General features: G+C 38.5%; 1 protein-coding gene across 10 annotated transcripts in view; it reads left to right on the top strand.

The window, feature by feature from the left end:
• PTPRM (protein tyrosine phosphatase receptor type M) overlaps positions 1–14,592 on the top strand; it is a 982,826-nt gene that overhangs the window by 475,155 nt on the left and 493,079 nt on the right. For all 10 annotated transcript variants that reach the window (XM_077492471.1, XM_077492470.1, XM_077492475.1 and 7 more), the window contains exons 8-9: positions 103–411; positions 8,667–8,776. In XM_077492471.1, the coding sequence (XP_077348597.1) occupies positions 103–411; positions 8,667–8,776 (419 nt within the window). The remainder of the gene's footprint in view (positions 1–102; positions 412–8,666; positions 8,777–14,592) is intronic.

Here is a 14,592-nt window from a genome sequence, read left to right as displayed (position 1 = left end):
TTATGTATCTATGTGGTTATAGATGGTGCTTGCTTTTCCTAAAATCATATGGCAAAGCTTATGCTATACCAACATATGTGCTATTGTTCCATTTCTCCATAGATCCAATGCACGGTCCACGGAAACTGCAAGTGGTTGACATACAGTCTAGACAAATAACCATTCGCTGGGAGCCATTTGGATACAATGTCACACGTTGTCACAGTTACAATCTGACTATTCTGTACAAATACCAGGTTGGAGGACAGGAACAAGTCAGAGAGGAAGTGAGCTGGGATACAGATAACTCCCACCCCCAGCACACCATCGCTAGTCTGACTCCATTCACCAATGTCAGTGTCAAGCTGGTGCTTATGAATCCGGAGGGAAAGAAGGAAAGTCAGGAGCTCATAGTACAGACTGATGAAGATGGTAAGTTCTCACAGATGGAATAACTGAATGGAGGCCCTTTCCTGCTATCAGGCAAGGGAAAAATCTTGTTGTGGTCTGCATCTTTTGAGGAGGTTACTAAATGAGGCTTTCATCTTGCGTAAAGACTTCTGCCATCCTTGTATTGCCCATTCCTATGAGAGGTAAACACACCAATAAAATACCTAAATCACTGCAGACCTTCTTCTAGTGTGCGCAGGGGTCAGTATAAATATACTGGGGGTATGAGGAGCTTGCTCAATGGGTATAATTCTTAGTGTTGTTCTCTGTCTCTTATAGTAGCAAAATACTTGGGACTGAATGCACTTACTGTATGTGCATATATTAAAGTAGAACTACACTGCATCTAAGCACCAAAAACGCTGTTTAATTCATTTTTAATTTTCAGAGCAAACTTACCCCTCCATGCATTATTTTGCATAGAAATCACTTTGAAAAGCATTTTTGCTGTGACCACCTTTAGTAAGGGCAGATGAATCATGTAGTTTTTACTTCCCAGAATCCATCTCTTAGTTCAAGCATGCAGGCAGGAGGGTGGGTTTAGTTAAGAAAAGCCCTCCTCACCTCCTGAAGACTCCTGGAATGTATGAATTAATTCCCCTAGGGCTGGAAACCAGGAGGTAACTTAAAGCGTTTGTTAACTCAAAAAAATTGACCCTGCTCCTTTAAAGCATGTTATATGACACACTGCTTGTGCTGTGTCATTTCTCCCCTTGGAACACATAAAAAACCTGGCTGATCCTGCCAGTTTCTACTCTCCCCTGTGTAAGTTGACCACAGTGTATCATGGCTGCTGATCCCTGATGCCGTGGTTAGTTGACATGCCTCCATCATCCGCAGCCCTGCTATCTGTCTCCTCTCTGCTCCTGTGTCCTCCTCCTCTCCCTGCCTGTCAGCTTGAGACAGTACCGCCCCCCCCTTCCTGCCTCTTGCATAACTGTAACATGTATGCACCATCAGCACTGTCTCCTATTGTAGTGTCCCCTGTAAATACCTAATTTAACAGCTTAAGCCTCGGACCATTTGGCTGGCCAAAGACCAGAGCACTTTTTGCAATTCAGCACTGCATCAGTTTAACTGACAATTGTTCGATCGTGCGACGTGGCTCTCAAGCAAAATTTACATCCTTTTTTCCCCACAAATAGAGCTTTCTTTTGGTGGTATTTGATCACCTCTGCAGTTTTTATTTTTTGCGTTATAAACAAAAAAAGCTAGCCAATTTTAAAAAAAACACATTATTTTTTGATTTTTGCTATAATAAATATCCCCAAAAAATTTATTAAAAAAAAATTGTCTTCAGTTTAGGCTGATACGTATTCTTCTACATATTTTTGGTAAAAAAATTTGCAATAAGCGTATATTGTTAGGTTTGCGCAAAAATTATAGCGTCTACAAAATATTGCATAGTTTTATGGCATTTTTATAAAAAAAATGTTTTGCTAGTAATGGTGGCGATTAGCGATTTTTATCGTGACTGTGACATTATGGCGGACACGTCGGACAATTTTGACACATTTTTGGGACCATTGGCATTAATACAGCGATCAATGTGAATAAAAATGCATTGATCACTGTAAAAATGTCACTGGTAATGAAAGGGTTAACACTAGGGGCAGTGAAGTGGTTAATGTGTGTCCTAGTGTGTGTTCTACCTGAAGGTTAGACCCCCAGCTCTACTCTGTATGAACAGACAGTCTCTCAGTTCATTCCTCAGAGAACCGGAAACTGTGTGTTTATACACACAGTTCCGGATTCTCCGTATTCCCCGAGTGATCGCGGGAGCCCGGCGGTGATTGAGACTGATGGGCACTCACATTGGTTCGGGGAGTGAGCGGGGGCCGTTTATGTCACCGTCGTAACATAACGGCGACCCGTGCAGCCGAGCCATGTTGCCACAGTGCAACTGCGGTGGCTGGTCAGCAAGCGGTTAAGAACGTTTACTCCGTGATCACATGTCCGGCCGGCTCTCTCCTCCTCTCCTCCTCCCCATCCAACTGACAATAGGAGGGAAATCTTGGCCCCTCTCGCTGTATCTGTCGGAGCAGGAATGGAAAGAGCTGGTCGGTCATGTGATCGCGGTTCGCCACACTGAAATTAGGTATTTATAGCATTTTTTTTTTATAAATCACACATAGAGGGGGACACTACAATAGGAGACAGCACTAATGGTGCATACATGTTAGAGTGGCTTGACAACCACTTTAAGAAATGTAAAACAAACATTTTTAAATAAATATGATATACTTGCAACTGTATTTATTTACTAATGTTAGTAGCACAAGAATTAACAATAGTCAATGTTGATTCAGAGAGTGAAATTACGGTTAAAAAAAATGTATCAATATTTAAAACCTAATGTTAATATAATTCAGTGTATTTTTTAAGCTGTAGTAGGTAGGTGAAGGTGATGTTTTGTTTGACATACTGTTGAAAATGAAAATGTATGGGATGAGATTATGGATTGAGGAAAGGTTAGACCCCCAGTCATTTTTTATATTTCTGTCTGTTGAGAAGATTTACCTCTTTATTTGTCCAGTGACCATTGTCATAGAGACAGAATGTGTTGGGAAATCTAAAACGTTATTGTTACCAGAACAAAGGGAGAGGGAAAATCCCCAAATGAAGATACCTATTTCTACAGTGGTGTGAAAAAGTGTTTGCCCCCTTCCTCATTTCCTGTTCCTTTGCATGTTTGTCACACTTAAGTGTTTCGGAACATCAAACCAATTTAAACAATAGTCAAGGACAACACAAGTAAACACAAAATGCAATTTGTAAATGAAGGTGTTTATTATTAAAGGTGAAAAAAAATCCAAACCATCATGGCCCTGTGTGAAAAAGTGATTGCCCCCCTTGTTAAAACATACTATAACTGTGGTTGTCCACACCTGAGTTCAATTTCTCTAGCCACACCCAGGCCTGATTATTTCCACACCTGTTCACAATCAAGGCATCACTTAAATAGGAGCTGCTTGACACAGTAAGGTCCACCAGAAGATCCTTAAAAGCTACACATCATGCCGAGACCCAAAGAAATTCAGGAACAATTGAGAAAGAAAGTAATTGAGATCTATCAGTCTGGAAAGGGTTATAAAGCCATTTCCAAAGCTTTGGGAATCCAGCGAACCACAGTGAGAGCCATTATCTATAAATGGCGAAGACATGGAACAGTGGTGAACCTTCCCAGGAGTGGCCGGCCGCCCAAAATTACCCCAAGAGCGCAGCGACGACTCATCCAAGAGGTCACAAAAGACCCCACAACAACGTCCAAGGAACTGCAGGCCTCACTTGCCTCAGTTAAGGTCAGCGTTCATGCCTCCACCATCAGGAAAAGACTGGGCAAAAATGGCCTGCATGGCAGAGTTCCAAGGAGAAAACCACTGCTGAGCAAAAAGAACATCAAAGCTCGTCTCAATTTCTCCACAACACATCTTGATGATCCCCAAGACTTTTGGGACAACATTCTGTGGACCGATGAGACAAAAGTGGAACTCTTTGGAAGGTGTGTGTCCAAGTATATCTGGCGTAGAAGGAACACTGCATTTCATAAAAAAAACATTATACCAACAGTAAAATATGGTGGTGGTAGTGTGATGGTCTGGGGCTGTTTTGCTGCTTCAGGACCTGGAAGACTTGCCGTGATAAAAGGAACTATGAATTCTGCTGTCTACCAAGAGATCCTGAAGGAGAATGTCCGACCATCTGTTCGTGTACTCAAGCTGAAACGAACTTGGGTTCTGCAGCAGGACAATGATCCTAAACACACCAGCAAGTCCACCACCGAATGGCTGAAGAAAAACAAAATGAAGACTTTGGAGTGGCCTAGCCAAAGTCCTGACCTGAATCCTATTGAGATGTTGTGGTATGACCTTAAAAAGGCCGTTCATGCTTGAAAACCCTCTAATGTAACTGAATTAGGACAATTCTGCAAAGATGAGTGGGCCAAAATTCCTCCAGGACGCTGTAAAAGCCTCATTGCACGTTATCGCAAATGCTTGGTTGCAGTTGTTGCTGCTAAGGGTGGCCCAACCAGTTATTAGGTTTAGGGGGCAATCACTTTTTCACACAGGGCCATGATGGTTTGGATTTTTTTTCACCTTTAATAATAAACACCTTCATTTACAAATTGCATTTTGTGTTTACTTGTGTTGTCCTTGACTATTGTTTAAATTGGTTTGATGTTCCGAAACACTTAAGTGTGACAAACATGCAAAGGAACAGGAAATGAGGAAGGGGGCAAACACTTTTTCCCACCACTGTATAACAACTCAATAAAATAGGAATTGTGTCCCCAGGACTAGAAGTTGGGAGAAATCTCCCCAATGAAACACAAACAGCAAAAAATAATCTCATACGGGTTTTAACCCTTCTCTATTTTACCTAAAAAAATGAATGTACATACACTTTACGTATCAGACTAGATCACTTTGGGCAAATGCCTGTCTGCTTGTTTACTGTTTTAACCCTTTTGGTGCTTATTTTTCCTCAGTAAGACTTTGTCCTTTACAATCAGTGAAAGCGGGTCCACTCCAGTGTTTCTAGACTCCACAAGTCCATAAGATAGTGACTCCTAACAACCAACTCTCTACTTTCTCCATGCCATTTTCAGAATCAAAGATTAAAAAAATAATGATGAGATATCATCTTCATAAAGCCCCAGGACCCAATGGGTTTGATAGAGAATATTACAAAACATATGGAAGCATGCTCTCACCGCATCTGTGTAGAATTTTTAATCAGATGGGGAAGTAAAGAACTTATTGTCGCTATCCCTAAATCCGGGCAAATTCCCAGACTGCCCAGCTAACTATTACCCTCCTAAATGCCAACACTAAAATATATACTAAGCTATTGGCAAACTGATTAGCAGACATCTTTGTGCATCCATACCAAGTAGGATTTGTTGTTGAGAAAATTGACTTTCCAGGCACGAATCATAGAAAAATAAACAATAATATTTTATTAACAATTAATACATTACAATAAAAAAACACTTAAAATGCTGCAAACCTCTCCAATGTGGACTATAACTGTCAAAAATCATGTCATGCAAGACATGTAAGATGATATTTACTGTAAGCTCTACATGTTTCACGAAAACTCGCTTCTTCAGTAGCTTGATAAGCATTCTAAGGAAAGAAAGCGGCAGATAATTCTAACAATTTTATAATCTTCATTAAATATATAAAAAAGGTCTCAAGTGCATAAAGGATTGCAGGACAACATCAAAAGACGGCCAAAATGTAGGCATGCAAAGTGCGTAGCAAGCAACATGTGGGGATGTGCCAGATAGATATGTGTTGCTTGCTGCACACTTAGCATGCCTACATTTTAGCCATCTTTTGATGTTGTCCTGAAATCCTTTATGCATATGTTGGGATCTTTATTGATATATTTAATGAAGATTATACAATTGTTACAATTATTTGCCTCTTTCTCTCCATAGAATTCTCCTGAAGTAATTTTTTGCGAAACATGTAGAGCCTATGATCTTACAGTAAATGTTATTATCTTACATGTCTTGCATGACATGATTTTTGACATTTATAGTCCACATTGGAGAGGTTTATTTGCTATTGCAAATAGTTTGCAGTATTTTAAATGTTTTTTTATTGTAATGTATTAATTGTTAATAAAATATTATTGTTTATTTTTCTATGATTGGTGCCTGGAAAGTCAATTTTTTCTACTTCCTTTTTTATTTAACTAAAATTTAGGACGTGGCACTTGCGCTACCTTAGGCTCCCACAGCTCCATCCTGTATTGGTGACTAGTGCAACTTTTTGATCCATAGGATTTGTTGTTGGTTACCAGCCCTCAGAAGAGACCAGAAGATTTATAGACCTAATTTAATTGACTAAATAGCATTGAACACCCTCTCTGCTTCTCTGCTTAGATGCAGAGAGGCATTTGATAGGGTCCACTAGGACGGTATGAGAGCTTTTCTCTGTTAGAAACAGCTGCTTGCCAGCCCTAGAGTGTGAACTTTGACTTCTCTCAAACACTTTGAGGAATAACTAATGGTACTGATCAGAGATATCCCTGAACTCTCTTTAGCGCTCTAGTCATGGAACCAATTCTGGAATTCATCTGTTCTAACCCTAGACTTTCAAGTGTCATTGTTGGAAGCACAGAGAATCAAATTGGCCTTTATGCCAATGACATCTTAAATGAATTCTCTGCAATCCTTATTTTAGAGGCAGAAGTATACAAAATCAACAACTATAAGTCCTGTATGCTCACTATTTGTTTGGACCCCACCATTAAAGCACAGATCATTCATAAACCACATCTTCATAGCAGCTAGATTATCAGTAGTGAAATAGTGGAAGAGGAAGGAAATCCCCAAATGGCAATAGTTCTCCAAATATCTAATGACCACACCCCATACATATTAATGTTTGGCATTGCTAATTTAACCAGGATGAAAATTTGTTGACTTTGGAGCCCGTTGCCTCTTGGTAGACGATATACCATTTACTTTGTTATGTCATTGGATTTTTTCCATACCCAAATAAGAAACACTATTATGCATCATATTTCAACGTTTACAGCATTCAAATCAGATAAGCCATATTAAATTATTGGAACTATTTTTTCCTATAAAGATGAATGTCCATTGTAACACTATATTTGACAGATGCTGTCACAGTCACTGAATGCAGAGTTTTCTGTTATGGCCCTTAAGTCAAGCACTTGCACATATATTGTGCCTATAGGAGAGCTCTGGCAGGGACCACTAAATGCCAAAATAAATTAGACATCAAATGGTTTCTGATAAAAAACACCTGCTTGACTCTCTTGTCATCTATACTTTTTAGATGTAGTAAAATAAATTGAATTCTTCTAAAGTTCAGATGTCATAATGTAAAAATAGGTTTTGGAATGTCTGTAGTAAATCAATGATGTATATACAATAGTATATCAGCAAAGAACAGCACTTGTCTGCATTAATGTGTGCACTGGTAATATTCAGATGCAGTGTGTTCATAATTTATTACTTAGCTGTGCATCCATGTGGATATATATTTCAGCATAGCAATCCTCTGTTTTCTTTAAAGAATATAAAGTAGTTCAAGCATTTCCCTGCAAAAACTTAGCCTCCCTAATGAACAACTACTGTTATAAAATCTCAATCTGCAAGCGGAAACACAATTTTGTTCTAAATATTAAACAAACATTATGTAAAGCTGTATTCGTTTTGTTTGAATATCTAAAAAAATAATTCTTTAGTCCACCAAACAGTGATTAACAGAATACAGAAAAAAGAGAGGGCACAAAGGCTTGGTGCATTACCCAATAAAAATGTTTTTCGAATTACAAGTCAAAAACATACTCACAAAATGGCCAAGGGCCAAAACCTTTGTATATGTAATGCTAAAGTGATCAGAGGTTGGCATATGGAAATGTATCATCAAGACCTTCACATCAAATATTTAATAGTTTAAAAGATCATGGTGGAATACACTGAATAACTATGCTCTGAAGAAAGAGGCTTGTCCCACAAAAAACATCAACCTGGTTGTCTGAGTGATGCACAGGTCTTGATGATACATCTCCACATCCCGACCCTTTGGCTTTATAGATACAAAACTTTTGGTCTATGTACATCTTGTGAGTATGTTTTACTTTTTTTTATCAGTTAACGCCCCAGGATTTTTTCTGTATTCTGTTTTTCAGTAAGATTCCCCAAATTGAAAGCGATCTGCATTGGTGAAACACACTAGTGTAATACTCTATGTTGAGCAGCTTTCCATATCAATGTACTTATCCTCTACATCCTTAGTGGTACAATACCAATTTTTTGGTTTAACCTGTTTCCCCAAATAGTGATATTTTAGTTATAGGTGAAGCCTGAGGAGCGTTGTTAGCCCTTTGTTTCTTTTATATCTTGAATATACCAACATTGAGATCTCAATACCATAACATCCAACTTGGGTCATACATTTTTTTTTATTGTCCCCATCAACCTTTGCTTATTCCACCTCCTCCTGTTTAATTTTCTGTAACAGAATATTGAGCACAAAAATCTCACTGGTAGTGTCCTTAAGTGATGTAAGGAATTGTCTGGTGGTATCCCTCTCCAATGTCTACCAACAGCAAAAATATCAGTTTTGGGTGAGGTGATGTTTAAATATGATTTTACTTTAACATTGGCTGTTCTTTGCTACATTGAGGGTATGATGGATGTAATGCACTGTATTAAATACACAATGCTGTTTTTCTCTATTTACTAGTACCGGGTGCTGTACCTTTAGAATCAATCCAAAGCAGCACATTTGAGGAGAAGATTTTCCTGCAGTGGAGAGAGCCTGCCCAAACATATGGCATCATTACTTTATATGAGGTATGATATTGTCTGATTACTGTGCATATCACTATGCCTTGCAACATACTGTCTTATTTTTCCCACTGAAGTGACTGGTCTGATATAAAGAAATGACTCAAATCCTACTACATACATTGTACCTGTTGCAGCCTTCTATTCTCTACAGCCTTTTAGAGTCCATAATTTTTTCAGATGGGGGGCTGAAGTTGCACTCATTGAAGAGAACTTTTTAGAGGGAAGGGACCCCCCCCCCTTCACACAGCACACAGGAGCAGAGTTGAGGCTTTCAATCACAGGATGTGCACTGGAGCTCCCTCTCTGTATATACTGTATATAATATAAACATAAATCAATCATATTTGGTGTATCGGCCCTATGCCTTTAAAACAGCATTAGTTCTCCAAAGTAGACCTGCACACAGTGTTTTAAGGAACGGGTAGATTGTTCCAAACTTATCACAGTTCTTCTGTTAGATATGGGTTAGCTCATTCACTTCTTTCTTTTCAAGAAATCCCAGATAGACTGAATGATGTTGAGAATTCAGGTGTGTGTGTGTGGAGGGGGGGGGGGGAGATATCATCTCTTCCATGACTGCTTGTTCTTCTGTACCATTATTTTACCATTAAAATCTCCAATCAATGTGCATTGTGAAAAGGAAGTCAGAGTGATGTGTTTTTCATCCACTGCACTAAATTTCCTTGACCAACCACAGCATTTTAGGTATTCAGTGTTGCCTGTTTCTTAGTGCTTCTGCAGAAGAGCCTGGTCAGCACATCTGAAAACACACATGAACCTGTGAGAGATCTTATTGATGTAGTAAGACCACCCTGTATGTTGTTTCTGTGCTCAGTTTGCCATTTGGTAATATTTTGTTACATTGAACTTAAGCAATCTCAAGAACTTGGCTTTTCTTTACTCAACTCTATTCCTCCTACATGGCTTATTTTGTTTGATTTAATGATTGTATTTTAACCTACATGTTATCTTATTGATCACTGGCACATAGTTAAATTATGCACTGGACCACATGCTTGACAAATCTGGACCATATGCCTACAAAATCCTTAAAGGATAAGTTCACCTTTTAAAATAAATAATAAATGCACATTTTTTTACAGATAAAAAAATAGCATTTGTTACTTTTTTGTTATTATGAACCTGTAAAGCATTGCACCTGCAGGTGCAATCTCAGACTCCTGCAGGCTGTCAGTGTAGCTTTCTGCCTCTAGCCCGTACAGACAGGAAGTTACTAACAAGATGCATCAATGAACTATCTAGAGTGTTCATCAGCGCCCTGGTAGCTCATTGAAAAGAACAACCCTTTCAGCCGCAATGGCTGAGGGTAGTTATAGTTCTCTCATTCAGAGAATGAATGACACAGCCAGGTGGACGGAGCCCCACATGATACCATTGTTCTTTAAATTGTGACAGCAGGTGCAGAGAGAAGATCCCTGGCCTGCTGTCCAACAGGGACTTGGGTGGGTTTGGAGGCTGCTTAGTTAGTAACATGTTACATTTTACACCCTAAATATAGTGAATGTATTCTTTGACTGCGTGTAAGCAGTTTGAAGACAAAGGGTAGACATATCAAAGTTGACTTGATTTGTCATATGTTTTTTCTGTTTAAATTGATCAATGAAAACTATTAATTTCATTACATTTTGCAAGAGCCCACCAACTTTTGCACAATATATATATATATATATATATATATATATATATATATATATATATATATAATTTATTTATTTTTTAAGTTTATCTATAAACATTTGAGTAAAAAAAAAATATAAAAAATTAAAGGATGAGAATTCAGATAACATTTGAGTAAAATGTGAGCGATGAAGCATTATACTGGGTAGACCTGGCACAACAATCTCAATTTCATATGTAAATCATTGAATGCTTTGGAACGCATTATTATATTTCTCATCTGTAACATATATTCACATTTATTTTTACCTTGTATAGCAAGCTGAAGTAATGCCAGTAAACACAATGAATGATACGGAGACAGATCTGAGTTGATTGTTCAGGAACAATGAAGTAGAAATAGTATAATGGTCACTTTCATTGAATTTCACCTGTGTTTCCTTACATGAAGCCTATTATAACAGAAAAAAGCAGGTGTAATTTCAAATGTAAGCTACTGTTTATTGGGATGCAAATTATACACAATTGTACACTGCAGGGCCTTTAAAATACCCTTTCCTGTCTTATAAAAGACCTTTGCTTGAGTACATTGTAGACTACAGATATACCTTTTAAATAAGGGGACTTTCAAGGTATCTTTATATCAAAAGTATAATATAATGTTAGTCAAGCATTTAAAATCTTGTATTCATATTCCCAATGATATAAGATCATTATAAAATCACACCAAGTATCAACTTTTTAATTGTAGAAGAGTCTCAATAAGTGCAATGTTTCTTTAATATATTAACCACTTCAATACCGGCACTTTTACACCTTCCTGCCCAGACAAAATTTGAGCTTTCAGCGCTATTGAACTTTGAAAGACAATTGCGCGGTCAGGCTGCACCGTACCCAAGCTAAATTTTTATCATTTTGTTCCCACAAATGGAGCTTTCTTTTGGTGGTATTTCATTACCTCTGGGATTTTTATTTTCTGCTAAACAAATAAAAAAAGGCTGAAAATTTTGAAAAAAAAAACATAGTTTTCTCCTTCACTGATGGACACTGATGGGGCTGCAGTGACGGGCACTGATAAGGCAGCACTGATGGGCACCAATGATGTGGCATCAATGAAGTGACACTGATAAGCGGCACTGATAGATGGCACTGATATGCGACACAGACACTGATAGGTGGCACAAATAGGCACTGATAGGTGGCATGGATTGTCATGGATAGGTGGCGCGGATTGGCATGGATGGGTTGCATGGATAGATGGCATGGATGGGCATGGATAGGCGGCACGGATGGGCACTGATAGGCAGCATGGATGGGCACTGATAGGCGGCACGGATGAGCACTGATAGGCGGCACGGATGGACACTGATAGACGGCACAGATGGGCACTGATAGGCAGCACAGATGGGCATTGTAGTGTACAGTATTGTAGGGATGGATGCCAATCAGTGCCAAACAATAATGCATGCCAATCAGTGATGCCCATTGTGGGCACTGATTGGCATCCATTATGGGCATTGATTGGCATCCATTGTGGGCACTGACTGGCATCCCTGGGGGTCTAGGGGGGCATACCTGCTGCTGGGCATCCCTGGTGGTCTGGTGGCATCCCTGGTGGTCCAGTGGCATCCCTGGTGGTCCAGTGAGGGCATCCTCGGGGGGGCTGTGCTGATAACCGATCAGCACAGACCCCCCCTGTCAGAGGAGCAGCCGACAGGCTCTCCTCTACTCGCGTCTGACAGACGCGAGTGAGGAAAAGCCGATCACTGACTCTTCCTATTTACACTGTGATCAGCCGTGATTGGACATGGCTGATCACATGGTAAAGAGTCTCCGTCGGAGAGTCTTTACCGAGATCATAGTTGCGGGGTATCAGACTGACACACCGCAACAATGATTGCCGCGTTGCGCACCCCCGGGGGCGCGCAGCGGTTTAATATCCTAAACACGTCATATGACGTCCGGTCAGGATATTAAAACCACTTTGCCACCGTCATTTTGCTATATGGCGGGCGGCAAGTGGTTAAATCCTCGGGTCATATACATTAGATCAACTAATTCACGTCAGATGTTCAGTTATAGTTCGGTTTATAAAACAATTTTGAGATTAAATTAATAGATACAGTATAATGTATGGTAGTAGGTTATTGAGACTCTTGTACAATAAAAAAGTGGATTCCTGTTATGGCACATAATCTTGTCCAATGTGATTTTAATAATTTTTTCATGTAAAAGTCTTTCAATTTTTAACCTCCCTGGCGGTGTGATTATGTCAGATTTTTGATGCTCAAAGTGGTACAATGTTTCACATGGAAATTTGGCATTTTATATTGTAGGCCTGTAATTCTTATGCCTCTTACACACAATCGGACTTTCCGCCAACAAAACTGTGGATTTTTGAAGGGCGTTGGCTTCAACTTGTCTTGCATAAACACACGGTCACACAAATGTTGGCCAACATTTACAAATGTAGTAACGTACTAGACGTACTACGTGTTTTTTCAGCTCGTTAGCACCACCCTTTGGGCTCCTTCTGCTAATTTTGTGTTAGTAGAAGTTTGGTGAGTGTTGATACACGCTTTTATTTTTGCATTTTTTTATTTAGCACTTTTCAGTTTGCTCTTTTCATTTCATACTTTTCAGTTTGTTTCTGAACCTGCGATCGTCAACCAGATATGTTGCGGAATTGGAAGAGATAACGTGTTATTTATTATTGGCCTTGGAGTTATTGTGCTGACGTTTTTATTTATTGGTTGAATAATAATTTGATTTGGTATATTTTCTATATTTTTGGATGCATAGAATGCACTTTTTAGTTAAGTTCTATTGGCAGATAGCATTTTTTTAATGCAGAATAAAAAAATTGTGGAGAATAATATAGTTACTTAAAAAAAAATACTATTTAAAATTGAGAAGGGACACCAACATAGTTGTATTTTTTATCTTAAAAACTAGGGGATAATGGTGTTGTGGTAACTTGCATAAATAAAAAAAAAGCATAATAATATTATTCTTGATATCACTAGGAAAAAAAAAAGCCTTTGAAAATGTGTTTGCAATAACTCCATCAGTATCACCAGTAAAGCAGCTTCATTATTATCCCATTAAAAAAGAAGAGATTATGCGCTGCATTTTGAGATTTCATAATTTGCCACATCACAAATGTTAATTCTCCATTACAAATTCTAGTTTACAAGACCGACGGCTTCTGCTTCCGAGCATGCGTGTTTGTACTTTGGACTTTTATCCAATGAACTTGTGTACACACGATTGGAAAATCGGACAACACACATTTGTTGGCGGAAAATTTGAAGACATGCTAGCCAACATTTGTTGGCAGAAAGTCCGACAACAATTGTCCGATGGAGCATACACATTCCGCCAACAGCCTGACATCCAACATTTCCCATCGGAAAATCCGATCGTGTGTACGGGGCTTTATGAATAACTCACTTAAATCTGTCCAAACAAGAGTCTAGTAGACACCCCGGGTATGATAAAGTTTGAAACACGAAATCATAAATTATAATATAATAAATAACTATAAATAATTATAACAAATAATAATATAATAATAATAAAATGTATTCAATAATGTAATCAAATCAAACACACAGAAATTGCTCAGTTGCAGAATTGTCGCTGTTGTCACTTTTAGTGTTTGATGACAAATTTCCTGACTGATCACTATCGCTCAACTCTCTAAGTGATTCTTATTATCATTGTTTTCTAGCTTTTCTAAAAAATTTTACATAAAGGGACACTTTTTGGTTGCTATGGATAATCTCCAGTTTCCAGGCAGAAAGAAAAGTATTTATAATTTAAAACTGCATGCAGGACACTGGATAAAGCACTAGGGACAAAAGGGATGTGAAATAATTTGATACAGTAAACTGCCATAGTATAGCATACCAGACACCAGATACTTACAAATGCTTCCTTGTAAAGTGATAGGCAGGTGCATGACTTAAATATGTTATCCCTCTGATTTACAGAAGGAGAATAAATGTTATATTATGGCTCACTGGACATCCATTTTGGCTCTAGGCTCCTACTTAGGTTGGCTTTGAGATTATCCACCTCTGTTACTAGCTACTGATTATAATCCATTGATCACAATCAAAGTAGTGTATAATGAATACCGGTTATCATGCTGATATAGTGGCTTTAATTCTTTCTGA

Source organism: Lithobates pipiens, unplaced genomic scaffold (assembly GCF_037356315.1).
Source record: "Lithobates pipiens isolate NorthernLeopardFrog02 unplaced genomic scaffold, aLitPip1_a1.2 Scaffold_19, whole genome shotgun sequence".
In the NCBI taxonomy this organism is placed as follows: Eukaryota; Metazoa; Chordata; class Amphibia; order Anura; family Ranidae; genus Lithobates; species Lithobates pipiens.
The sequence above is the reverse complement of the archived record's forward strand: the minus strand, read 5'-3'. Positions and strand labels throughout refer to the sequence as shown.